At 39.7% G+C, this 27,380-nt stretch overlaps 2 protein-coding genes across 5 annotated transcripts in view; one reads left to right on the forward strand and one right to left on the reverse strand.

Moving 5' to 3' along the window:
- The first annotated feature begins 11 nt into the window (after positions 1-11).
- On the forward strand, positions 12-6,040 carry NDUFAF7 (NADH:ubiquinone oxidoreductase complex assembly factor 7). 2 transcript variants are annotated; one of them, XM_419525.8, is made up of 10 exons: positions 12-129; positions 216-379; positions 450-524; positions 1,319-1,429; positions 2,340-2,550; positions 3,078-3,136; positions 3,848-3,961; positions 4,754-4,897; positions 5,169-5,342; positions 5,727-6,040. In XM_419525.8, exons 1-10 carry the CDS (start codon positions 36-38, stop codon positions 5,937-5,939), a joined length of 1,359 nt encoding a protein of 452 aa, XP_419525.3. In that variant the 5' UTR covers positions 12-35; the 3' UTR covers positions 5,940-6,040. The 2 variants fall into 2 exon arrangements, with proteins under 2 accessions (XP_419525.3, XP_025005067.2); XM_025149299.3 differs by lacking the exon at positions 1,319-1,429.
- A 667-nt stretch (positions 6,041-6,707) lies between these two features.
- PRKD3 (protein kinase D3) overlaps positions 6,708-27,380 on the reverse strand; it is a 46,091-nt gene continuing 25,418 nt past the window's right edge. For all 3 annotated transcript variants that reach the window (XM_015283746.4, XM_040697708.2, XM_015283745.4), the window contains exons 9-19: positions 26,018-26,141; positions 23,112-23,189; positions 21,213-21,489; positions 17,204-17,256; positions 16,734-16,806; positions 13,555-13,661; positions 12,809-12,970; positions 12,213-12,311; positions 11,755-12,022; positions 10,721-10,806; positions 6,708-9,900 (exon numbers count right to left, since the gene is read on the reverse strand). In XM_015283746.4, the coding sequence (XP_015139232.1) occupies positions 9,727-9,900; positions 10,721-10,806; positions 11,755-12,022; positions 12,213-12,311; positions 12,809-12,970; positions 13,555-13,661; positions 16,734-16,806; positions 17,204-17,256; positions 21,213-21,489; positions 23,112-23,189; positions 26,018-26,141 (1,501 nt within the window). In that variant the 3' untranslated portion in view covers positions 6,708-9,726. The remainder of the gene's footprint in view (positions 9,901-10,720; positions 10,807-11,754; positions 12,023-12,212; positions 12,312-12,808; positions 12,971-13,554; positions 13,662-16,733; positions 16,807-17,203; positions 17,257-21,212; positions 21,490-23,111; positions 23,190-26,017; positions 26,142-27,380) is intronic.

The raw sequence follows: 27,380 nt of genomic DNA on the forward strand, positions 1-27,380 counted from the left end.
CGCCCGCTTCCGGCGCGGAGGAGCGACCGGCGGTGATGCAGCCGATCATGCCGCCGCCGCCGGCGTGCCGCGCACTCCTGGCCACGGCCCTGGGCCTCGCCGGCCGCCATCGGCTTCCCTGTCACCGCGGTAACCGCCGGCCCGCTCCTCCCTGCCTCGCCGCGAGGCCCGGCGGGCCGGGCGGCCCTGAGCCCCCCTCCTCTCCTCTCTCCTAGCTCCGTTGGCGGCGCGGCTCAGTTCGGGCGCAGGGGGCGAGGTGGAGGCCGCGGGGAGCGGCGAGGCCGGCGGAGTGCTGCGGCATCTGCTGCTGAAGCTGCGCGCCACCGGGCCGGTGACGGTGGCGGAGTACATGCGGGAAGCGCTCACCAACCCCGGGCAGGTGCGGCGGGGCCGGGCGGGGGCCGAACTGAGCGCTGCGGCCCTTTGGTGCTCATCTCCTCCCCCCGCAGGGCTACTACACGCGGCGGGGCGGCGTCGGAGAGGACTTCATCACCTCGCCGGAGATCAGCCAGATATTTGGAGAGGTGACGAGCAGCCCTCGCGTACCGCTCAGCGAGGCTTAGGTTTCTTTTCGTTCTTGAGCTCCCGTTGGAAGGCATTCGCCGAAAGATTTGGGGCTGCACCTCGAGTACTGTGTTGAGTTTTGGGCCCCGTGCTACAAAAAGTACACTGAGGTCCTGGAGCGTGTCCAGAGCGTGTCCAGAGAAGGGCAATGAAGGTGTGAGGGATCTGGAGCGCAGGCGTTAGGGGGGACAGCTGAGAGAACTGGGGTGGTTCAGTGTGGAGACTCAAGGGAGACCTTATTGCTCTGTACAGCAACCTGAAAGGACATTATACTGAGGTGAGGTCGGCCTCTTATGGGTAACAGTGATAGGATAAGAGGTGGTGGCCTTAAGTTGTGGCAGGGGAGGTTCAGGTTGGGTATTAGGAAAACTAATTCAAACGAGCAGTGAGGCAGTGGCACAGGCTGCCCACGGAGGTGGTGCAGTCACCGTCCCTGGAAGGTGTTCAGAACCTGTGTGGATGTGGCACTGAGGTCAGTGGGCAGGGTGGGGATGGGTTGGTGGCTGGACTAGATGACCTTCATGGTCTTTTCAACCTTAATGAGTCTATAATTCTACGAAAGAGGACTTGGTCTGGGAGAGTGGCTTGTTTTTGCAGGTGACGGGGAAGCCCTTTTTGGTTTTATAGCCTGGGACACCATCTGTAAGTTCTGAGAGAACATACTGCCACTCTTAGCTATTACCAGGGAGAAGGCAGGTGTCACTTTCCACAGATTCTGGAATTAAAGCATGACTCTTTCTGTTGTTTCTATCAGTTAATAGGAATATGGTACATTAGTGAGTGGATGGCCATGGGTAAACAGAATGCGTTCCAGCTGGTGGAACTGGGCCCAGGGATGGGCACCCTCACAGGCGATATATTGCGGGTAGGTGAAAGCTAACTGTAATACTCCCTATTTCTGGCCTTGTTCAGTGGCTGCACTGTGATCTGAAGAAGTGAAGTTCTGCTGTTGAGGTTTAATGTTCTTTAGTAACCACATGCAGTCAGATTTGCAGCATTGGATCTAACTAAAACATGTGCATGTGTGTGCTGTTTGGAGAAGGGCCCAGGCTTCTGTATGGACAGTGCAGGCACACATGTAGCCCCACAAAAACTGCTTGACAGGGAGGGCAGGAATATTCCATCACAGCTTATTTATGAAAAGATATTATCCAGGCTCACCTAAGTGCAAGGCCTCAGTGCCTGCAACAGCAGGGAGCAGACAGAACAAGAGTGCAGGAGTGGATCTGTTGAGTTCCCCTGGGTTTATTGGCTCAAGTTAACCGTCCCTGTTCTGATACTGGAGCATGGCTATCAAGTAATTAACATACTAGTAATTCAAAAACACATTGATAATGGGATTTAGTATCTCAGAAGAAGTTTCAGATTTATGTGTTAATGATAAAAATCTCCACAGGGAAATATGTAATACTGAACACAATTTGCTTATGCTGTTTAGGAAAATGAAACTGTTTTGCTTTCAGTGCTAAGCTCTCTACAGATATTAGAGAAGTCAATCGCTTTAAAGTTCCTGCTCTTTTAGATTAACATTTCATGTCCTTATTACTATAAATGTACATTATAGTCCTCCAACTTTGTTAGAAGTGTAGCAGCTTCTATTAAATTCCTGTTTTCCTTCTGGAGAAGCAAAGTGCAGTCTTCCTAACTGAGACTGTTTTAGGGAATGAAAGCTAACTCAGTCTTATCTTTAACTCTTAATCACATCATGTTTATTCTACACTCTTGAAGGTATAAAGAATATGACTGTACCTTATAGAACTTCTCTGTCTTTGCAGGTCTTCAACCAGCTTGCCTCTTTGCTTAGTAAATGTGATGTCTCTATTCATCTGGTAGAAGTGAGTCCTAAACTCAGTGCGATCCAAGCAGAGATGCTGACGGGAGGAAAGGTACAGTCAAACCCTGAGAACAAATCTGCCTACATGAAAGGCATTAGCAAGACTGGAATTCCCATTTACTGGTACAGAGACATTCAGGATGTACCACAAGGTAAGGGGCTTGAACGTCCTGTTACAGGGATAACTGAGAACAGCTCTGCTAAGCTTCCACATGGGTAAAAAAAACAGTTATGCAAGAATGAGGAGCTAGTATGTATGAGTCCAAGGCAGGTTCTTAAGTTTATTAATGAGAATCATAACTTCAGTTTGGGATAGCTACCCAATTTCACGTAGTTTGAATTTTTCTTTGCCTGGGAAGCCATTCACTGTTTTTGCCTAAATAACAGCAGAGGAACTGTAACAGTACTTTCATGAGATACAAATCTTAAGAAAAAACAAACCAAAACAAGCAACCATGCACTGGAAGCAATAGCTAGCTGTAGAGATGTTGCCTTTAATATATTCAGGCTGGGAATAATAATTTCACAGTGCCATTAACTAGCTTAATGCCTTAGAAGTTAAAAAAAAAAAAAGAGAGACAGCATTTTAATTTTTAATTTTCCATTGGAAAGTGCTATGAAAGCATTCATGATGTAATATAATTTAATGTTTGATTTTTTTTTTTTAACCTTTCTCCAGGTTACAGCTTTTACTTAGCGCATGAGTTTTTGGATGCCCTGCCAATACATAAGTTTCAGGTATAACAAGAAGAATGTTGTAAATGTGACCGTATACTTAACGACCTTTTCTCTTTAGAGAGGAACAGTGATGGTACCAAACCAGACACATGCATTGACTATGGTGATGTTTCTAAGTAAGCTTGGGCAAATACGGCTTTAATTCATCTGACAGCTGTACAGTTAGTCATTGTTCTTTCATGGAGAAAAACTTGAGAAATCTAAAGACTTCTTTTTGCTTAGATAAGTCATTTTTTTCCCTCATTTCTTACACAACATGGGTAAGGCTTCTGTTTCAGCATCATTTTGTGTACCTCTGCCAACAGAGACAGTGCTCCAAATGGCTTTCATTTGAATGGCAATGTGAATAGCAAAATGAAGTCGAGATGCGATTAAGAAACTTTCAACTTCAATTCCAGAATATTTACGAAAACTTATTGCTAGAATAATTTTATTTTACTATGTTAAACAGTGAATTGTCAAAAGAATTGTTCTCATCGGCACCATTTATTCCTTTTAATTTAACCTGTACTTATTAAATCTACTGACCAGTTTCTATCACACGTTTTTTCAAAGGCAGTTACTGAAATTAGTTAGCAACAAGTAACTATTAATAGCACGTTATGTTCTTAATTAGAACCTTTGAGAAAATGCTTGGCAGAGTAGTTCAAAGAAACAAGATACTGCGTACCTATTAGAGTGTAAAATGAGTACTCTGGGTTAATTAAACAGAGAACAGAGAAAGGCTGGCATGAAGTGTTGGTTGATATAGATCCAGAAGTCCCTGACCAGCTGCGCTTTGTCCTCTCACCATCCAGGACCCCTGCAACAGAAAACTTTATTCAGGTAAGGTTACAGCTGTCAGAGTTTGTAATTAGGTCATTACTCTCTCTAAAGTCACATACTGCCTCTCAGTTACTTCAGCAGGAAGATGATGCCTCTCCATCCATCTGTGAGTAAACACAGCTTATAGTTCTTACCAGCTTCCACCAGCATTAAACCTTGTGTGCTTTGAATGTATAGCACAACAATAAACACATACATCAAATTTAGCAGAATCGGGGCTTAGGCATTTTAAAGGTGCAGCAAACAACGAACAGTTCTATGTTTGTCTTATGTTTGTCACATCACCCTCTCAACACTGGCTCTACCTAAGCCAGGCTCTCAACCTCCTGTGTACGTACTCACTGGGTACATGTGCCATACTGACCTTTAATGGCAAGTATCTAAGACTTTTTCTCTCTAAAATTCACTGGATTCTTAAAGTAATTGAGATTAAAACCCACTACAAGATTTTACACGGAAAGGTTTTTCTGAAGTGTATGCGTGGCTGAGGTGTTGTTTCTAATTTTTATTACCACGGTAATGCAGTTCCACTCCATGCAGGTATTCTCATTTGTTATAAAAGCTCATTCCAGTGACCAGGCTGTACAAGAGATGAAAGAAATCGACAACTTGGAAAACTCTAATTGAAAGAGACCATTAGCAAAAACGAGCTCAAGCTATAGGTAGCCTGGACTGTGCCCCTGTATCTCTGTGCCCAAACAGTGATGAGTCCCAACGAGACACGTGTGAAATACTCTTGCCCTGTACTTTTTTTGCTAATGCAGGTATTTTGGTCTTTGAACTCTGCACTAGCCTGAAGAAACACGAGATCATGTGGAAGTATGTCCTGAGGCTGGCGTCCTCATCCAGAGGCTTGCCTGTCGTATAGAAAAGGATGGTGGGGCTGCACTGATTGCTGATTATGGTCACGATGGAACCAAAACTGATACTTTCCGGGTAAGTCCAGAAGTCCTACACTAAAATACTCAGTTATCTTTTCTTTCTCCCTTGAATCATTAAGTTCTGGTGCAAAAAAGGAATTAGTTGCACATAATAGCAAAAAAGTGTACTATTGCAACAGCTATAAAACGGTGTAATTGAGTTCTCATTTAATCAGTACCTTTTGGGGTTTCTGTCTGGTAGGGAGAATAACTTGGGCCCCTGCTGCACTTACATCGTCGATAGCTAGCAATACAGCTGAGTGTAATCTTCCAATTTAATTTTTCAGGGTTTCCGGAATCACAAACTTCATGATGTACTGAAAGCCCCAGGTACAGCAGACCTGACAGCAGATGTCGATTTCAGCTATCTTCGAAAGATGGCAGAGGGAAGAACAGCAACACTGGGCCCCATAAAACAACGGGAGTTCTTAAAAAACATGGGCATTGACCTCCGATTGCAGGTACAGCAGTGGATGCGGGTATATAGTGTACTCCTCACCCACAGGCAGCGCTCTCAAGCAGCACAAGAGCTGCTTTATAATCAGATATTTATTAAAAGTTGTTAAAAACTACTTGTTGGTTGGAGGTAGCAGAGTTGCCTCCCTTAGATATCTATTACTTTGGAGCCCTCAAAGTGAACTGATCACATACTCCTTCTAGGAGTATTTAATGCAAAACTTTGGTGTGTACTTACTGTGTGAGTTCCACCAGTGCTCACCTGTTCTACTGAACATTATGGGCCTGTGACATTAGGATAGATGAAAGGATGCAAGGGCAGATTACAGGTATGAGGGAACATAGAGGGAAGCAGGAAAGGCTACAGCCTACCTTCTTTTTCTTTTTAGGTGCTCTTGCAGCATTCACGCGACTCAGCAACTCACGAACAATTGCTCCACAGCTTTGATATGTTGATGAACCCTAAGAAAATGGGAGACTGTTTTCATTTTTTTGCCTTACTGCCTCATCACAGAGTTGTACGTCCTACCAAGAAAGATAATCCACAATCCAAGTCTCCCCTACCACCTGTTGCTGGATTTGGTGAACTCTCACTGAAGTAAGTTCAGTCACAAATAATTTCAATTACTGTACCAAAACGTGTAACAGTGGTAGCTTTCAGCAGCAACCTATGAAATAAAAAAAAAAAATAAGGTTAAAGCAATCAAGTCCTGTGCATTTTCTATTTTCATGTACTAAATGTTTTGCGATAGTAAGCAGCAAGGTACCAACTAAGCATTTTGATTTATCTTTAAACTGAAGGAACGTGAAATGTCACACTTTTTCCAGGCAGTTTTCCTCTTACCAAACTTTCTCATACCAACCCGCATTCCAGAGCCTAGGCATGTTTTGAAAGGGAGTGCTTTCAGAGTACATCTGGTGCAACGCAGTGCTTTTACTGACTGACCTACTTAAGCCACGTGTCGAAATCAGGAACTGCGTTCACACAAATCAATGTACACAGAGCTGAGAATGAACAGCATTTCAGGGGTCCTACTACAGAGCTGAGTGGAATACTGTGTAGAGGAATCAAGTTAAAACTTGTCAGTGACAAACATGATCTGAGAGACTTCAGCTGCACTCAGCTGAGGTACTTGCTCAGAACAACATGCCTTGACATCTTTGAAGATATTTTTATAAGAATGGTGATAGGAAGAATGCAAAGAAGTTATCTGTCAGAAAGCAACTGCTAACAGAATTCCCACAACAGGGTATATCTAATGCCAGCCCGATCCACAAACAAGACAGTATAACATTTACAAGACAGTAAACATTTACTTCTAAGAAAAGTTTACAGGAGAAAGATTTCATGTAAATACAAGGAACGAGTCTGATAGGGAAATAAATTTTATTTTCAAGCTTATCAGAGGATATTTACAAACAATTGGATGTATAAAAATATAAAAGTACTTGACAGTGTCCATTTGAGGCTATAAAATTTTACATGAGCTTTTTTTCTAGCATCATCATAGCAATATTGAATGCAACTTAATTCATCTAGGGGTAAGGATATTAAACACTATAACCTACTGCTGTCAAAGTTTGCAGTAAGGGTAGAAAAAAGGGAATAAAGAAATTCAGCTACTTTTGCTACTCAGTGAGAAAAGTTTATTTATAATGCATGTCTGATTTTTTTGGTTCCTCAGCTACCAGCTTGTGGCTTCTATTGGCTGACCCCATAAGTCTGCATATGTGCATGTATTATCAGGCAAACCGCTCCAAAGGCTAACAGCGTTCTTTTTAATACAAGTTAAGAATAAATAGCTAATATATTTTTTTTTGCAGCACAAAGCAGACTTCATGGGGAGAGACATCAGTCAGGCCTTATTTCTTACTGTAACCCTTTCCTCTCTTGTGTTGTGCTTTTCAAGCAACCGAGCTGGCTTCTTTTCTCCCTTTAACAACAAAAAAAAACAACAGACAGTGACAACTCAAGTTTAAAATCCGAAGCTTAAAACCAGACTGTATTTATATTATCACAGCTGGAATGGAAGATAGCAGTGGCTTCACTGAAACTTGGTCACTTGGGTGGTGGAAGTTAGAGGGGATTAAAAATAAAAAAGATTGCTTCCCTTGCCCAGCCTGAGCCAATAGTAGACTACCGGCTTCACAGGTGATTGTTCTGCTTCCAAAAGATGGTGCCTCTTGGAGAAGAATCGGTCCCAAAACCTCACCTAAGCAGGAGGGCAAGGTTAAGGGTCAAATTCTGCCCCTTTCAAATTCCGTTACGCTGCTTTGACAGCATAGAAGTGGAAGAATGACCTCCCCCGGTGCAGGAGTGGCACAGACTCCCATCAGGCACATCCCTGCACAAACCTGAGAATAACATGCTAGGAGGAAGGACGCATGACGGTTGGACGGGCAGAAATACTCTGCCTGCTGGTGGCTGTAGCAAACTGTGGTGCAGATTCGATCAAGATTTTTCTGCAAAGTTAGGTGTATTTTAACAGGGCAGCCAGACTTCAGCATTAATTTACTTGGATACCTGTAAAACAACAGCGGTTACACTAAGGGCAACTGGAAAACTAAAGGGACGTTGAGGATCCAAGCCTGCCCACATGTATGCTTCTGCAGCTGCCACTGACCTTATTACCAGTTTACTGTCACTGCAAGCAAGCTCCCAGCACCAAAACAAGTTGGTAAAATTCTGTGATTATCTAACAGCTTAGGAGACATCTGCTCACCTGTTTCCTTACCTGAACAACACTAGGAGGAAAAAAAAAAAGAAATATCTCTCTACATACACAAAAAAAAATTTGTGGGAGAGAAAGGAGCTGCTTCAAAGCATCCCCCCACCTTTGCAGTTCAAGTCTATATAAGTATTAATGTATTCTAAGTTGCATTTAAGTAGCTTGGCTTATCAGGGATGCGTAGAGCCACCCAGCACCTTCCAGCAGCCCAACGCAGCTGATCCACACAAAAGGAAAACTTTTCTTCCCACTCTTTTAATAGGTGAGGAGAAAAAACCCTCTTCCATCTGCCTTTAGCACTCAAGGTCTCAAACTTCCCCGAAATACAGTGAATTTTAACTATGCTCCTAGGGAATCATTTCCAAAGAATATTGCTGCTTCCTCTCTTGTGCAGAAGTCCAGTAAATAGTTGGGACTCTGTCAACTGAGGCATCTGCAAAAAAACCAACTGAACTAGGGGTTGGTTTTGGACTCTCCATTCAGCTCAAAACAGTTTTGAGCACGACAGGGACAGGAGAGGCTGCAGGTAAAGGCTGGAAGGAAGGCAAAGCCCTTTCTCCTCCAGTCTAGCTGCCCTGGTGGAAGCAACAGGTGATTTTGTCACACACAAGTATGGAACAAAATTAAGACACAAGCTAGCAAGCTACAAACTATTCCTGATGTTAGTTGAGGGAACCTTAAAAAATTAGAAAAGTACTAGAAAATTTAAAAATATTGTTATTCCAAACAAGAGAAGAAGGTTGCGTATGTTTTTCCCTATTTTTCCACATCTTTCTGCTATAAACTTCTTCCAGAAAGAAGGGATAAGCTACGTCAAGTCTTGTGTGCTCTCTGCCCTACTGATGTAGTTTTAAGGCAAAATGCCTTTGGTGTGTACCAATGACACGCACCAGCCTTGCATAGCAACACAATAGTGTGGCTTATTGCTCTGTTTTAACAGACAAAATATGGGATGAACGCTGCTCTGATTGTCATCTTTTCAGATTGTCAGCCAGCATTTCAAGAGGAATGTAAGAAGTTGCATGTTTTCTTTTTTTTTGGTATCTGGAAAAAGTTCAGTTATGGCAAAGACAGACACACCCAACTGTCTGAACAGCAGCAAATCACTCCTTCAGCTATGAAGCCATATTCAACCTTGAACCGCCATGTTTTTCTATCAGCCAAGGTATTCTGCACTGATTTCCTTTTACAATCTCTTTTCACAACACACAGTCTAAGAAACAGGAGATGTATCTAAGTAACAAAAAACAGTCCTCTATGGCCTAGTAAATAGGGATAAATAGGGATTAGAAAACCATAACAAAATTCTTACTGTGTAGGCTACAAAAAAAAAAAAAGAAAGAAAAGAAAACCTTGAAAAACACAAAGCATTCCATCTGTACACATCACTCTTCAGTAATGGCTTTGTAGCCATACAGCCGGGTGCAGTGTTACCCAATGGGGCTTATCCCACTGTCCAATAACTATTCATAGTTCAGGTCAGAGATGGAGAAAAGCTTGTTGGCTGACAGTCCATCCCCACATCAACACAGGATCCTCTGAGGCTCTGTACGCTGAACTATATGTAAAGCACTCAGAAAGAGCGACAATTGTTCCAAAACTTATCTTCAATTTCTGTCTGAAGTATCGATCCTTGCTGCAATTCAGCAATATGACTACATCAAGGGTCCTCTTCCATGTCATCTGGATTCGGAGCCATAATAAAATGCTGGGGGTATTCAAGGTTGTGTTCATACGCATGTTCCTTCCAGCGTGCATCATCGCTCTCATGGGTAATGTAACGCTCTCCAATGCGTGTTTCAAACTCTCTGAGGTCAAGCCAAGTCTGATAATCCTAAGGAGTAGAAGAGTTAATGAAGCAGTTCAAGAAACAGCAGCCCTGTATTTCCAAAGATGAATTCAGCAATTTGTCTCTTTTAATATAAATAACAACAAGATAAAACCAACAGGAGCTGTTTAAAATCAGAGTACAACAACAACAAAAAAGGGTTCAAAATTAAGTAGGCTAGTTCCCAAGGCTGCAGCATTAGAAATCATGAAAACTGCTAGAAGACAGATAAGAGAGTTGTATTATAAAACTAATTGTACTTGTATATATATGTATACATACATAAAGCGATACTATTTCCAGTACTCTTCGTACTGTTTGTTTAATTGGGATTCCCCCTTAATGTGTTCTAAGTTGTACAATGTCTTTTAAGTTGCTTATTACGTTCTATTTCAAACAATTCACTTCTAAAATGGCTACAAACTACAGCACATCCTGGTTTGTGAGCCATCTTTAGCACTGAACAATGTGTGTCTGTGCTGTTTTCAGTGAGACTCCATGCATTCATCACTGCCTATATTCAGAAGCAACAGAAAAGTGGAACTCCATGTTAGCATCAGGCAGTGAATAAGAAGGAAGGGGAGAGGGGTGAACAATTTTTTCTGTGGAATGAAAGCCATTAAGAAATGAGCAGAGTAATGAAGCATGATAGCATAATGTAAGGCAAGAGTAATGAAGCAAAATATTAAGCCAAAACCAGAAATACTCCGTGAGTGTTTGTTCACAAGCATTACTAGTAGCAGTCTTACTAAGCTTTTGGAGGATCTCATACAAACAGTCGTTATTGGTCTATTATAAACATAGGGATGAAGACACATCGTTTTACCTGTAACCACGGGTGACTAAGGGATTTGTCAACACTGAAACGTTTCCTCATCTTGACTTGAAGCAAATTGTTTATTAAATCAATGGCTAACAATGAGAAACAGAAAAAAATACATTGTTTAAATATTAATCACATCTTTCACACGCAGTGAATTGTGTGTACGCTACTGAACTCTTCTAAAGTGAATCGAGCCCCTGAGTTTTATATGTAGCTTTGCTGATATTAAATTAGACTACAAAATAGGCATGGGGAAGTTTGTTTTTATTGTTGTTTGGTTGGGTTTTTTTGGTTTTTGGTTTTTTTTTTTTGCTTTGACAGAAATGATAAAAGCTTTATTATGTTACCTGTTAAAATTTCAGTAATTTTCAGAAGCGTTTAAATAAAGTGTGAGTATAATTCTGCGTTCCAACATGATGAAGGTACTTCCACTATTTGTGCAATTTACTTTGTGTCCTTTCACACCTACCTGTGTGTTAATCATATAATCGTGTTTGTATGATCATATAGTCATGTCTATATGATTAACAAAGTTAGCATTAGAAAGAACAACCTCATAAATTTCCAGATTGTTCAGATCTGAATACAGATTCAGGTTTTGCTTTGCTTATTAATGTACAAAACAAAGTTCCAGATTCAACTTTGAACCATTTCTGTAATTATATCATAGTTTAGATAAAGTATGTTGTATGACATCCGTGTTCAGCAAACACTCAGACAAGATCCAACTTTTCATTGGGATTTTTGAGGAGTTTGGGGTTATTTATCCCACTCCTTATGAATGTAATCAAGTCATTACATCAATTTTTCCCACTAAATCTTTTGGCTCCTCCTTTTCTGAAAATGATCCTAGACACCGCATTTAACATTTCACCTTTCCCATGTCTATGCCAGCTCACGTTTAGCCATTTTGGCACAGCCTACCAAAGCTAAACTACTCAAGATGTACTGCTCTCTCAGTGAACCTTGTGGTTTAAGCATTTGGATGCACTACCTACGCATAAAGATGTTCTAATAAAGAAAGTTCATTTCTTTACCTTCACTAGAGATTTCCTTCCAAGGATTTGGTGGGTACATAAATGCTGCATTTTGGATCTGATCATTTATATCCTCATCTTCGTTAAATGGAAATGTACCACTAAGGCTCACATAGACAATAACTCCAACTGACCACATGTCCAGAGAGCGGTTGTAACCTTTACTCCTGAGCACTTCAGGGGCAAGGTAAGCAGGTGTCCCCACCACAGAGCGCCTGAAAGATTTTTCACCAATGATACGGGCAAAGCCAAAATCACACAGCTTCACCTGCAAAAGAAATGTATTTTAAACTGAGAAATCTCTGGCCGATCTCCCAAGTGTACTACTGTGCAAAACCAGGGTGGTGCTTGGTTCTATTCCTGTCATCGTTTAAATATTGTATGCACCAAAACGGAGACAAAAAAGAACACCAAAAACCACAAAGTGAGGAAATGAGTATTTCTTAGTCTTCACTTACTTGAGGGAATGGCTCTGCTGATGCTAGTAGTACATTTTCTGGTTTTAAATCACAGTGCACAATATTCTTGAAGTGTAAATTCCTCAAAGCAACAAGTATCTACAAAAAAAAAAAAAAAAAGAAAATTTTCATAACTATTTTATTCAAAAACGTGAAAAAGCACACACTAAGCAGTATAATAATTTGTTTCAATGTAGCCTTGAAGAATTCATATATAATGCACAAGCGTTACTTTTCCAGGCAATAGGCTGGAACCAATGGTTCTGTGATGATGTTTAACCTGCCCAAAACCTGGCCTTCTTTTCTTCTTCTTTTTTTTCTTTTTTAATTCAACCTTTTTGAACGTTTAGAGTTTTGATGTACATCTTTGGATATCCATAATGTTAAGTCTTGTGACAGAAGGATCAGAAAAATATTCCAAATTATTTCTATGTTTATGTCTATTCGACTTATGTCTATTCGACTGCCATTAGATACACAACTCCTTGTGCTGTCTCTCATAATAACACAGAGGAAACCCTTCTCCAGACTCCATTGTCACATAACTATCAAAGACAACTCTAGCCTTTCCTCTCAAGGGGAGACCGAATGCTAACCTGAGTGACCATGAACTTAGTTATTCGTTCTGGAAGCCGACTCTTCTCACTGGAAAGAATCATCTCTAGCATATCACCATGCAGCTTTTCCATCACAACAAAGACCCGTTCTGGGGTTTCAAACATACATTCCAGGTTCACAATCCCAGGGTGATGCAAATTCTAAAACAAAGTAGTAGAAGTACATCACTAAAATAAAACAGCATGGAATATTCTGAATTACACAGAAATATTGTAGTACAAATCCAAGAGTAGTTAAGCAGAGAGTTAGAAATGAAAAACAAACATGTCAGAGACAAGAGATTAGTTTGAAACATACATGATAATCCATGAAATACACAAACTATCAGTATTAAGACTTTTTTTAGCACAAATTATCCATAATTATTTTACAGTTGATACACTCAGTAGCTTGAGTACAGAACATGCAAAATCACCATTTAGGCAGGGGAGCCAGTAATGAGAGACAACCGAAAATACTACAATTTCCAGCTGGCTGAGGGAGACATGGGACCGAAGCACAGGTCCTCGGTGCATCTCCTACTGCAGCAGATACTACCCTCAAGTTATCAGCACTATCAAACGCTCTGCAATTCCCCTACTTAGAAGATTCCTTCCTACAAAAAGACTCAAAAATCACACACACAGATTGAGAAATCAATTCAGAGCACTTACAGACATTACAAAATGTTATCAATGGCTTATTTGAGAAAAACTCAGACATGATAAAAAAAATAATCTTGTACCTGGAGAATGGCAACTTCATTACGAAGCTGACTTTCCTGCTTAGTTGGAAACCTCATCTTGTCAATGACTTTGATAGCTACATCTCTTCCGGTCTTCCTATGTTTCCCTGAACAGAAAGTCAACATCAAACATCAAGAGGCACAAGCAATTCATAGCTACAGAAAACTACAGCAGAAATATCTTTTTGGAGAAACATTTATATTCTATACAAACCTACAATATCAATCTATTTGTATTTAAAACTGCAGCTGGTATATGAGTAACCAGAAGTGACCAACCTCAATAGGAGGGTTGCAGATAAGTTTAAACCGTTTGCTACACTGCTCTTAGATATGCATGTTGACATTAGCCCTGCTGAATAGGACTTGTGGATCCATTGCTGATGGATGGAAAGCTGGACATGAGCCAGAAACGTGTCCTCAGTGCCCAGAAAGCCAACCATAACCCGGGCTGCATTAAACGATGCATGGCCAGCAAGTCAAGGGAGGTGATCCTGCCCCTCTACTCTGCACTCCAGATGTGGAGTCCTCAGTACAGAGGAGATGTGGACCTGTTGGAGCACGTCCAGAGGAGGGCCACAGAAAAGATCCAAGGGATTGAACACCTGCCCCACGAGGACAGGCTGAGAGAGCTGGGGCTGTTCAGCCTGCAGAAGAGAAGGCTCCAGGGAGACCTGACAGTGGACCTTCAATATCTAAAGGTGGGCTATAAGAAGGAAGGGGACAGACTCTCTAGCAGGGTCTGTTGTGACAGGACAAGGGGAAATGGTTTCAACCTAAAAGAGGGGAGATTTAGGCTGGACATAAGGAAGAAGTTTTTTTTACAATAAGGAGTATTAATACTGATACCAGTATTAATCCTTGCTGCAGCCTGCACCAGCTAAGTGAGAAGCATCCTGCATACACAGGACATTTCAAGGGCTAAGTGGGTAGCTCAACCAGGGTCCCTGTAACTTCTAAAACTGTTTTCTCTCACACTTGAATCAGAGAGGTTAGTGGGAGGACACACTGAAAGACTAGGATGATTTAGAACATTTAATATTAAACTAATACAGACAAAGCCAGTCCAAGCCAAAGAAGAAGAAAGTAATTATCTGCTCCATGTAAGGTCTGGAAGCTATTTTAGAAGAAGGCATGACACACACGGCTACAGCACAAAGCAACGCAAAAGATTCTACCTACTATCACAGCTAGAGACAGGGCTATGGAGAGCCCAGCTACAGCTCACTGCTGACCCTGACAGCCTCACCTGCTGCTCTGCAGTCAGTGCTGCTGGCCAGGGCTTAAATTAAGGCAGAGGAACTGCTTTTGAAGGCTGAACAGAGCAACCAGTGTGCTTGCCTTAAAGATCCTCATGAATAAAGACTCAAATGAGGCTTATGTCCACTGGAGGAGGTAGGACAGTTGAATCACTCAAGGTCAAAAAGAGTTAAACAAGGTTATCAAATAGAACTAACAATTGGAAAATAAATATTTTTTAAAATTACATCCTAAGGAAAACAAACTACGAAGGCAAAAGCATAAAGCCACAAGTCTCAAAAGAGATCTGTGGAGTTTTGCCATTTCTTTCTGTCACAAATCAGCAATCTTTAGGCAAGATGTTAGGAATCACAGCTTCCAGCTATGGTTTAAATAAAACCCTAAAATAGTCAGGGAAAATGTCTCTAGCTCCAATAAACATCAAATTGTATTGAAGTGTAAAAGAAATACCACCAGAAAACTGAGAAACAAACACAAGGTTGCAAGAGAATATAAAACAAAAGCATCAAACTAGCAACACACTTCACTACAGAAGCTAAAATTTCACCGACGTGAAACTACCCCAGGTTTCAGGGCGAGTTTAGCATCAGTAAAAAACTGTTAAGAACTGTTTCCCCACACATCCCAATTTTTCAGACCCTTCAAAATGAACCAAAATAAGAAATGCAGGGGGAAACTATTCTCACAGAAAGAAACACCAGTGAGATATCAGTAGCCCACGAGCTTTTTGACTTACAATTTGCAAAGGTCTAACGCTTGTCCAGAAGGGGGGTGGGGGGAAGACAATAACAGAAGAAGCAACTTAATAAAATCTATCAGTTAAAGAAATATAAAGATGTAGTTATTTCAGTAAGTCTGTAAAGGTGGGGAGAAGATCACTGAAAAACACCAGCAACAGTTAGGCAGTATGCACAGCCAACAAAAGAAAATTACATTGTTTCTGTGCACATTCAGCTCCTGATTTTATCTTAAGAAATTGCACACGCATGCCTTACATGTTTTAAGAGATCATTAAGTGAGATGACTGAATATGATAAAAGCCTTTTATAAGCATTTATTGTGTAAGTCATTCGACTGTAGCATGAAAAATACCCACCTGAGGTTTATCTAAAATGCAGTTTAGGGGAGTATATTTAGAAGTAAAATTGAAACATGTAACTACTGTCTGTATTTATGTACATTCTGTTCATAAGAAAGGAAGCATAATTCAAATCACAATATGCTTTAAGAAATCTTGGGGTGGAGACAAGGGAGCCTCTCAAGCATCATTGATAGAAACCAGATTATCAGACCAAAATTCCATCAGACAGTGCTGAAGTAACAGAGAAAAGTATTTAACCACAATATTGGCAGACAGAAGAATGATAGCCACAGAATTTCCAGACTAGAGACAATGTGACAGAAGCAGAAAGGTTCCCACTTTTAAATCATTAGTTACCCTTTTTCTTCCTTTCCAGATCTATGGTCCATGGCTTTCTCAACATTTGAGATATGTTATATGGAATTTATAAGAAATAAATTAAAAAAATAATAGGACAACAGTTCATGACATATTTCTAACAGTTCTTCTTTTTGTGATTAAATACTATAAATTAGTTATATGTTGCAATGGAAGCTTTTAAATAATTTAGTGATATAACTACATCTCAAGACTAAAGCTGAGACTTCAGTATAGAATTCCTCTATTTTATCCTGCTGACAAAAATGGGTAGTGAAATTATCTGCATAAAGTACTGTTAAAGCACAAACTAAAACATGTACTCTTCCAAGAGGCTATACCACAGTTATCCAAACAAAGCTTTTAACAAGATCAACTTCACCAAGATATTCTTAATACAGCTAAGCAAATATGAAAAGGCCAATTATAACAAGCTTAGTTACATTCCACCTTAGTTAAAAGCATAATGGAATCTACTTACCTCCATATACAATACCAAACTGACCGGAACCCAGAACTTCATCAGCAAATATCTGGTACACAGAGCTGATATCCTAATGCACGAAGAGGAGAAATCATAAGCATCAGGCACACTCAAAATGTTCATGAGCATATTAATTAGTACTGGCTGAGCTGTATTTAAATTTTATGTAAAGAGTATGTATATGTAAAGAGTATATGTAAAGAGTAATATCATTACCCTCAAGGGAAGGGAAGAGGAAACTTTTCCTGAAGTGGTTCCACTTAACCACACTGTATACAGAGATCTACATCAGCACAAACTAACAATTATGTCAAGTAAGGAGACTACCTCCTGTTAGGTACATAATATGGTCTTGTCTAGCTGCAATACCAGAGTGCTGCTTTCTCTGTCATATACTGTTACTATCAATTACTTTAAAATACTCAGATTAATAAACACCATTTTTTATTACAATGCACGTGACTCACCACATTCTCCTGGACTTGGCAATTTGAAACAGAGATGCTTAGAGATAAATCTTCTGCAATAAAGAAGAAGATACAACAGAATAAGAAAATAGAAAAGTTAGGCTTTTGATAGCAAAAAAATGATTGACTTTTAACCCAATCAATGATTTTTATGTCTCTTTTGCAAAAGCATCATAACTTGGAACTCAAGTTTCACAGGCTGATTAGATGAACAACCCTGGGAGTTTTGCTGAGATTGTTTGTCCATTTTTGTCATATCACTGATTATAAAAATGATAGAACAGTATGTGAGTATAGACAATAGAATTGGAGAAACAAAAACAATAGTAATGTGGCAACTGTATCAGAGTTCATTAAATTACTAAGAATTTCTGGTAGTAATAGGGAAGAATACAGAGAAGAGGATTAGTTGGATCTCCTGCAGTCAAATGTGTGAGACTAATTTTGTATATCTTGATGCTACACAAAATCTGTAATGTACAAGAAAAGGAAATAAATCAAGCAGAAAAGGTAACAAGACCTGATAGTCAGAGAAAAAAAATCCATAATATAAACAAAGGTTTTCAAAGTGTTTCACAGATATACTATAGAAGTATTACCAATCTTTAGAATATAAGAGCACATCTAGGTAGCATAATTTTCAAGTAAAAGCACTAAGAAAGGGTGCATAATTTCTTTTCAGCCTGCAACAGATGATGACATGAGGTTTTCATTATAGAAATAACGTTAAGATAAGCAGGCAAGAAAAGGTATGTGGAAGCAGAAAGCACCTTTTTCCTTTCCTTTCAAGATGGAGGTTAGGCATGTCAGATAAACAGACACCTGCTATTTCTTAGGTTAATTTAAAAAAAATCACTTAAAAGGTGAATGCAGAACATACTACATACTACAAATTTTGAAAAGAACTTTTATCACCCTCGGAAGAGCTTTGTGCTTAATCATCAGCAAGCTTACTGATGATACAAAGCTGGGAGTAGTGGCTGACATACCAGAAGGCTGTGCTGCCATTCAGCAAGACCTGGACAGACTGTAGAGTCGGGCAGGGAGGAACCTTAACAAGAGCAAGTGTAGAGTCACGCACCTCGAGAGGAATAACCACATGCTTCAGTATAGGTTAGGGGCTGATGTGCTGGAGAGGAGCTCTGCAGAGAAGGACCCAGGGGTCCAGGTGGACAACAGATTGGCCATGAGCCAGCAGTGTGCCCTGGTGGCCAAGAAGGCCAATGGCAGCCTTTAAAAAGAGTATGGCCAGCAGGTCAAGGGAAGTTATCCTCCCCATCTATTCGGCCTCATGAGGCCACGTTTAGAATACTGTGTTCAGTTCTGGGCTCCCCAGTTCAAAAAAGATAGGGATCTCCTAAAAGGAGTCCAGCAGAGGGCCACAAAGATGATTAAGGGCCTGAAGCATCTGCTGTGTGAGGACAGGCTAAGTAACCTGGGGCTGTTCAGCCTGGGGAAAAGAAGACTGAGAGGGGATCTGATTAATATTTATAAATATCTAAGGGGAGGTGGGAGGCAAATGGATGAGTCCAGGCTCTTCTCGGTGGTACGCAGCAACAGAACAAGGAGTAATGGTCTAAAACTTGAACATTGGAAGTTCCATACTAACACGCAGAAGAACTTTACAGTAAGGGTGATGGAGGTCTGGAACAGGTTGCCCAGAGAGGTTGTGGAGTCTCCTTTTATGGAGATATTTAAGACCCATCCAGATACCTACCTGTGCAACCTAGCATAGGGAACCTGCTTTAGCAGCGGGGTTTGACTCAATAATCTCTTGAGGTCCCTTCCAACCCCTGCAATTCTGTGAACACATATCCGATTTTTGTCACCAATGCCTTATCTCAAAGAAAGAAGGTATAGACTTAAGATAGGAAATAATATTAGTTCTCAAAGGACTCTGAATCTGCATCTGAAATACTAATTGGAATTACAGCTACGCACGTGTCTACTGATTACTGCCTTCTGCTTGAAGTTAGTCAGGTCCGTATTGGAGTAATACAGAACAAGGGAAAACAAAAAGAAGGCATACAAAAAAGTTACAAAGGACAAATTGTTTCTACCTCGCTACAGTTTAACTAGAAAAAAAGTGAAGATATAGTTTTTGAAAGTGTTTAAGAGAACACACTGAACTCTTCTCCACAGATAGCTACAGAACACAAAGTATCTGCTTCCCTTCTTTAGGTAGGGATTGAGTTACTCCAAATTAGCTTTCTGAAGCCTCTGACACACTCATGAACAAGGGCTGAAACGCTGATGTTTATGAAGAAAACAGTAATGTCAGAATTTAACACCTAATTTATGCCAGGCGATAGCTTATGTAACTGGCTACTTTTACTTTACTTTTAATCTCCCTTTTCCCATTTCACCTCAAAAACATCATACAAAGAAACATCCCACCCCAAACACCAGGCAAAGTGTCCAAAAGGACTCTTTGCTGTGAGTCAGAGTGGAGGAGTATTCTCATTACTAATGACTTGCTGGCAAAAACATGGCAGAAACTACTAGTTGGTGCCTCGTAGACATTCTGACACTACACATTCGCTGCTGCTCTAAGCATTTCAAGCATTAGCAATGCCCTGCTCCTGCTCCAGTCTACTCATTTAAGAGAACATATCTGAGGATACAGGACTTTTTCTGTATTTTTTTTTAATGTAAGTACAATTTTCTTAATGGTTCCTGGGGCACATCTGATGGCTCAATGAGCAGGAAGAAAAGAGAAGAACATACAGTTTGTGGTCTTCTTAGACTTAAGAGAACAACTCCCCGCACTGTCTAAGAATGTGGAAATGCCGCTATAAATTCATGGTAGTTTCTAATACTCCTACAATCCTAAACATGCTAAAATATGTATTCTCTGTAACTAGCCCACAGCTCTGGTAAAAAGAATGGTTTTGGAAAAAGTAACTGTGTTCAAATGTCTCTCATGGACAGTAGGCCTTCAATTTTAAAGAACAGAGAGTGCTTCAGTATGTAGGTGTTTGGAACTCGTATTTGCATATCAGAAGTGGCATTTTACATAGGTAGAAAGGCCTGTTACAATCTACCTTCTTACAGCTATGTTTCTTGACTATAATTGATTAGAAATACGAGTACTCACATTTTACAGTTTACCATTTCAGACCACAGTTGCATTTTCAGAAAGTGCCTTTACCTCAGATTAGCATTTACATGCTCTGAACTGTTGCTGATGTGGAATAACGAGATACCAGAGACAGAGAAACTAATCACAGGATCTCTGACAGAAAAAACAAACAAACAAACAAAAAACCACCTAAAAGAAGATTAAAGAGTAGCTGGAATATGAAAGGAAACTGAAGAATGAAAGCATAAATGTCAGTACTGAATGTGCAGGACCTCTGTTGCAAAGGACAAGGAGATATCTAAAGAGAAAGAGCACAATATGTGCCTAGAGGAGTCTCGATAATGAATCCTACGCTAGAAAAAGAAGAGTAAAAAGGGCACAAAAGGAAGAAAACGTATTTTGCATTAGTTCTCAGAGCTCAGCAAATATTCTTTCCATCTCCTGCAACATTTACATTTTGTCGCTAACTTCCCCCTTTCTCCTTAGCTACAGATCTCTTTTTTTTTTTTTTAATTGGGATGATAATGCATCCATATTGAGTATTTAATTTACATAAAAGCATCCGATTTTTTGTATGTATATAAATAACCTGATGGAAAGAGATGTTTATAAAAGTTTATTAGAAATATCTCAACTACGGTCCGCTTTTACACCCAGCAACTACGTGTGAATTCTTAATGCTCCAATGATAAAAGTTCTGTAGTATGAATTAATGTAGGCAAACTGATTCTTTACTACTACTTGCTGCTACAACAGATTAAGAGATCTGCTCATACACCCTCCATAAACTTGAGTGCCACTCCTTAGAAACTTGTGGAAGATTACAGACCCAATTCAGCAGAGGATAGACAAATAGACTTTTCTGAAATGGAATCTATCATTTACAGCTTCAGAATATGAGTAACAGTGCCTTGTCTGCCTGCTTACTGTGATCTTTTCCTTGTCCTGCAGCAGTGCAAACGCTAGCTTGAGGAGTGACTGGCATCAAGGCCTGACGAATGGCTTTCTCCCAGCCCTGAGCTACGTCAAGTCCAACTCCGGTGGCAGCAAGAACAGGACTGTGGTGACTGCTGCCATTGTTTTCGCCAACAAAGTACACCATCGTATCAGTGATGATCTCAAAACAGTATGGATTGCTGCCCTGCACCATGTTTGAAAAATCTCGAGGCTGAGTCACCTGGAGAATTTCTGAAAGTGGAATCTCCTGAAGAAAAATATTAAAGATTAAAAAATGAAAATACATATAATACTTTAATACGCTACTGTTCAGAACTTAAAATGTTTGCAGAGAAATCAAAGCAAATATATCAAAATACCAAAACACCAAGCTTCATAACTACTGTCAAAATGTAGACAAACTGTTACCCACCCACAGCTCACCGAATTCCTCTATAGATGCCTAGAGAGCCCCACCACAGTTCCCTCTGTACAACCACTAATCTCTACACAAACTGCATTCGTGTTCAGCATGAGACAGCCCATCATCCAGCATACACGTGATGCGCAACTACAGAATGACCGTTTCCCACCGCACCCATAGATTATACAGCTTAGCTAGAGAAGAACATGACAGGGAGAAAGAGTGACACATTAGGAAGAGGATGTGGTTGTATAAGCTAGCCAAAAAGTATTACTTCACATTTCTGAATCAGTTTTGGAAGATTATTTTTCATGTAGATATAAACAATTTCTATCAATATCTCTACCTTGGCAGTTTAAGAACATGTTACAAAGCAGTATTAGGGAACAGATCTGAAAAAAGGAAAAGCTGTAAGTTGAAGCTAGTTGGAGGAGGACATTCCACATATAAGGAAGGGCTTACAGGTGCACATCACTTGCAAGAGTAGTGAACAAGCAGGTGAACACTGGGCTGGCATTATGAGGTTAAGAGGCTGTAGCTGATTAAGATGAAGAGCAAATAAATGTAGAGGTAACAACTGTGAATGTTTCTAATAGCAAAGACAAATAATCCAAGATTTAAGGAGGGGCAAAGGGGCAAGTCAAAGGGCTAGAAGCAGAGACAGGATGGAATAACAAGCAAGGAACATATTTTACCAGCTGTGTTTTGAATGCACAGGGCAATATGCAAGTATCAGGGAGGTCTGAGAAGAAGAAACTGCATTGGTCAAGATAGGGATGAAAAGGATCTGGGCAAGTTTAGTTGGGTGTACAGAGAAAAGGCTTGATCTTAGAGATGTTAGAAAGGAAGAAACTGCAAGATTTGGACCCCCACCTAAAGGTAAAAGACAAGAAAAGGAAAAATCTTGTTTATACATTTGAAGACATTTTCTGAATATTCTACCACTGAACACACTACTATATTTACAGTGTAATGTACTTACTGCCAAGCTCCTTTCATATAATGCCAGGCTGCACAGTAAATTTTCCTCTAAAACTTGCTCGCAACTTTCAGTTATACAGTTGGGAACAAGGAAATAGGCATGCAACTTTCAGTCACTACTTATAGAGAGCAAAATTCTTAGCCTGCATCTAGACTGGCAGCCAAACACATTCTCTAGTAAAGGTAAAAAAAAAAAAAAAAAAAAAGCTTAATATGTGAGTCAGTTCAAGAGAAAAGTACACATAAAGCATAAGGAAAGACACATGAAAGGAGATTAAAATGGGAGCTGCAAGCAGCTTCTGAGTAGTCAGCGTGGTCTTCCTCACTTAAAAGCTTTGCCCAAAATTTAGCTTGTCACAGTTTTCACTTAAAAAGATGGGGAGTTAATATAATATTTATTATACTGCTTGGAAGCAGTTATTTCAAGCACATAAAACCCCTTAAGTAAATCAAACGCGACACAATTATTACTCATTGTGAATTACCTTGTAATATTTTGTTCCAGATTCATTTTGAAATAGTGTGAGGCATTTGCTGTCCAGTCTCCAGTAATGTCTTTTTCTCTACAAAATGCAGAGTACAAAACATCAATTATTAGGAGTACTTATGGTATCCAATTATTTAAATGAGAAATTGTTTAAATAACTAAGATAATCAAATGATGTTAATCTAAGGCTCCATCTTAGACTGGATACATGAAATTCATTTTGGGAATGCAGTTATTTGCTTGCCTTTTTTTTTTTTTTTTAAGTTCAAGAATAGGTTCATAGAAGTATCTGCACAAACCAGAAAGAATTATCACTCACCTTACAGCAACAGTGGTGATAACAGTTATCATCTCCTACAGGAAACAACTACCTACACAAGTTTCACTCTGGGTGCAAGTGATCACAAAATCTGAATTACTTTCACTTAGCAACAACTGTGGCAGCCACATTTTCTCCTTCTGTGCCCTCGCACCAACATGTTGTGGGCTTAAGAACTGAGCAAGCCTAACAAGTCTTCCATTCTTTTGTAAACAGAAAATTCTGGAGGCTGGACACGATGATCTCTAGAAGTGCCTTCCAACCCCTACAAGTCTGTGATTCTAGGTGGTTGAAGTGCACAGTGGCAAAAAAAAAAGATAGGCAGATTATGAGAGTCAAGTGAACAATCTATCTTGGGGAGAAGATGAAAAATTAAGATAAAAATCAAGACAGACTACATAGCCATCTTTGAGAAGTCTCCATCAATGAGAAATATGTTTTCCATCAGAGAATAATACGCATATAAGTTCTGGTGCATAACTGCCTAATAATCTTAAGCATAGGAACATTCTTCAGAATAGAGACTCATTTGAAAGCTATTTGGACTTGAAAAGCCATACAGCTATATGGATCTAACTGACTTGCTTGCACCAAGCTCATATAGTTAGAAACTCCTTTTTTTTTTCCCCCCCAAGAAAAATCAAAGGCCCTTAGCTCTGGATGAGAATGACAATGCCTAGAAAAATAACACCCTTATTATATCTAATACAGAGCTTAAATCATTTTAGTCACAGGGAAGCTAAGACCATCCGTAGGAGTTAGGCGAAGAAAGCCAGGACATGAATAGATTTAACTAAATGAAAGTTCAAGCCAGCACCAAAGGGAAATCGGGTGAAAGTATAAGGCTGAACTCATACTTTTAACATATATGCTTTTTTAAAAATCATAAATCAAGGAAGGCTTGGAGCTTTTAACGCACAGGCTGGTAGGTGCTCATGAACTCTAAATATGCTTATACTCTATACTGAGAAAGAAGGGCGGAGAATGAGGAAAACAAGAATACAGATGATGACAACAATTTCTCCCCATAACGGGTGAAATACCTTGTTATCCAGCCTCAACAGAAAGTACGCTGATATTGCTGTTAGAATGAACCTCTTTGGAACTAATGGAAAGCCCAAGTTGTGACAGGAACAAGAAAGAGGTTGACATTGCTGAGAGAGAGGGGACAAGGGATACAGCTGATTCTGTAACGCATAATACAGAAGGCCCCCGTCCACTAGGAAGCTCTCTGAAATCTTGCTTTGGAACAGAAAACTTTATTTGCACCACCTTTTTGGTAGCTATCATCTAGGCAGCAGCTCGCCTGATAGATGAAAAAAATCTATCTAAGCTAAGGTGTTGTCTGAGATGATTCCAAAAAATAAAATAAAATAAAATAAAAAAATCCATGGAAAAATGTGCTGGTTGTGCTGAAAGACAAAAGCAGAGCCAAACACCAGGTCTGCCCTGGGCACTGCTTAGAACGACTCATCTACTATTATCTGGCTCTAATTTTTTCATAGTAAGCAGATGATAACTGTGTCTCTTAAGCAGCCCAGACTGAAATCACACCTGAAATGTTAGATATTTACTTGGATTTGTGATAAATATAACTAGTTAATACAAAACTGCACTTTAAAGATCACTTGCAATTGTTTAGCTGACAAACACAGAAAGCGAAAATACTGGAGTACCCTGAGCTGAATATGATTTCAACATAACTCAAATAAACTAAATTCCCAAAGTCCCTCTTCTGACAGACCCCGTCACAGGGACAAGGAATGCAGGAATATTTATGCTGCCTTTCACAGTCTCAATGTGACAAACTGAGCTGCATGAGCTCTGGGAACTTCTCAACTTCATACTTTTCTTTCATCTATCAAGAAAAGTCGACTCACTTTCTTGCATAATTCTCAGGAACCCGGTTATTCTTATCTTCTTTCACAAGACAAAAACAAAACAAAATAAAACCACTCGAGAAACTTGCCTTGGAAGGTTCAATTAATTAAGAGATCATCACTAGTAACACTGCAAACAAACAACGTTGGCTTTGTGCAAAATGCTTGCAAACCCAAGCTAATACAACCAAGCCACAGATCTTTATTCCACTAACATGAAGAGAAGTATTGGTTTTGGAAGGGTGAATAGTGTTCAATAACGTTTACTATGAGATAGAACAAATTGCTAGAGGAATAACGGGCTTCCATATCTACACACCAAATTCACTAAATATCTCTATCATTAGAATGGCATTAACTGTTTCAATACTCGTCATTTTATAACAGAATTAATATTTTCAGGTAGGTGAAGAAAACCTTCAAATGGAAAGAAGGTAAGTCCAGTGTTTGTCTTGGGAGTGCTGAAATCTTGAACACGCTATTCATTTGAGACTGATTAGAGATGCTCCTTTTTCTAAATTGAAAAGTGCTGTTAGGTCGCCACCTGGAAGATTTCTCCACTGCATCATACTTCCTCTTAACGAACATTATTGCTAAGTTATTTCAGATGATATTGTAAATCAGAATATCTAGATAAGAGAAATAAAATACAGTGATTTAGGGAAATAATTTAAGTTAATGTAGGAAGAAACCGAAGCCACTGACCAGATTGTCTCTACTAGTATAGTGGACCATCCATCCTTCCTTCACCATCGTACTGCTCTTCCTCTTTGTATGCTTGATGGACTGTACAACCCTCATGAGAGGAATATTATTGCTTGTTGAGGGACTAAAAAAGATAAAACAGTTCATATTTAAGCTAAAATACAAGAGTACTTCAATGATAATGGTACTGTACATCTAGCCCACAATTTTCAAGAACAGGCACTTTCTCTTCTGATACAACTTATTTCACTGACAGATGATAAGGAATTTGAGCTCCCACTAGCTCTTTAAATGCAAGTACTGCAGTACTTGTACTGCATTACAGAAAGGCAAAGGAAATGCACTGGAATGAGACATCTAAATAAATCATCTTTCAAAACAATTTACTGCTTGAATCTTAATCCAGCATAAAAGTAATTAACATTGGCATTGTCGCTATTTTCTCTTGCCTAAGTCAACTTAATTATTTTGTAATATTACACTAATAAAGCACACTTTCAATTTATGAAAGCAAAAGAGTGTTAATTCCAATGATACCTGAAAATCTAAATCAATGTCATTTGTATTAACTTTCTTGCAGGGAAGGATTCGATCATCTAACATTTTGACAGTCATTAACATACAGGTTTTAGTCCTGCTCAGTGTGGAGTGAGCCACCACATTACCTGCTTAGTACAAGAGATCCTATACATGGTGCTAGCAGAAAAATATGTAATCACATGAAATCATAAGGAGAATTTCAAATCAAAACATAAAGATGCTTTAACACAGTGCAGTCACACTGCAGAAGTGGCTGACACAAGACACCGCACATGCCAGAAAAGAATTGCTTCAGATGCAATTAGAAATAAATGGAAAAAATCTACCTAGAAGTAGAACACAAAAAGATGCCACTTCCAACTTAGGAAGTCCCTGAGCTATAAATCATTGAAAGTTGCTCTTCCTGAACTTTACGCTCTTCCTGTTCTTACACTCTTCCTTACATATTTGCCATGTGACACTGAGCTAAAATTACCTTCGTTTGACCCATTACAATTGCTCTTCTATTTTTAAGAATGACACTAAGAAAATCAGGATGATGCTATTCAGAATAAGAATTTCCCCAGGGACGTGGTGGAGGCTTTCAAGATGCAATTGAAGATATCACATCTAGGCTCCCTTTTCCCACCAACATTGGATCCTTTGGGGTCCCTTCCAACCTGGCCTATTCTACAATTCTATGATAACACAAAAATTAAAAAGGCTAAAGTTGATTAAAGGAATTATCACTGGAAGTGTTCAAAGCCAGGTTGGACAGGGCTTTGGGCAACATGATAGAGCAAAAGATGTCTCAACCCACAGCAAGGGGCAGGGACTAGATGAT

This window comes from Gallus gallus, chromosome 3 (genome assembly GCF_016699485.2).
Source record: "Gallus gallus isolate bGalGal1 chromosome 3, bGalGal1.mat.broiler.GRCg7b, whole genome shotgun sequence".
Classification (NCBI taxonomy): domain Eukaryota; kingdom Metazoa; phylum Chordata; class Aves; order Galliformes; family Phasianidae; genus Gallus; species Gallus gallus.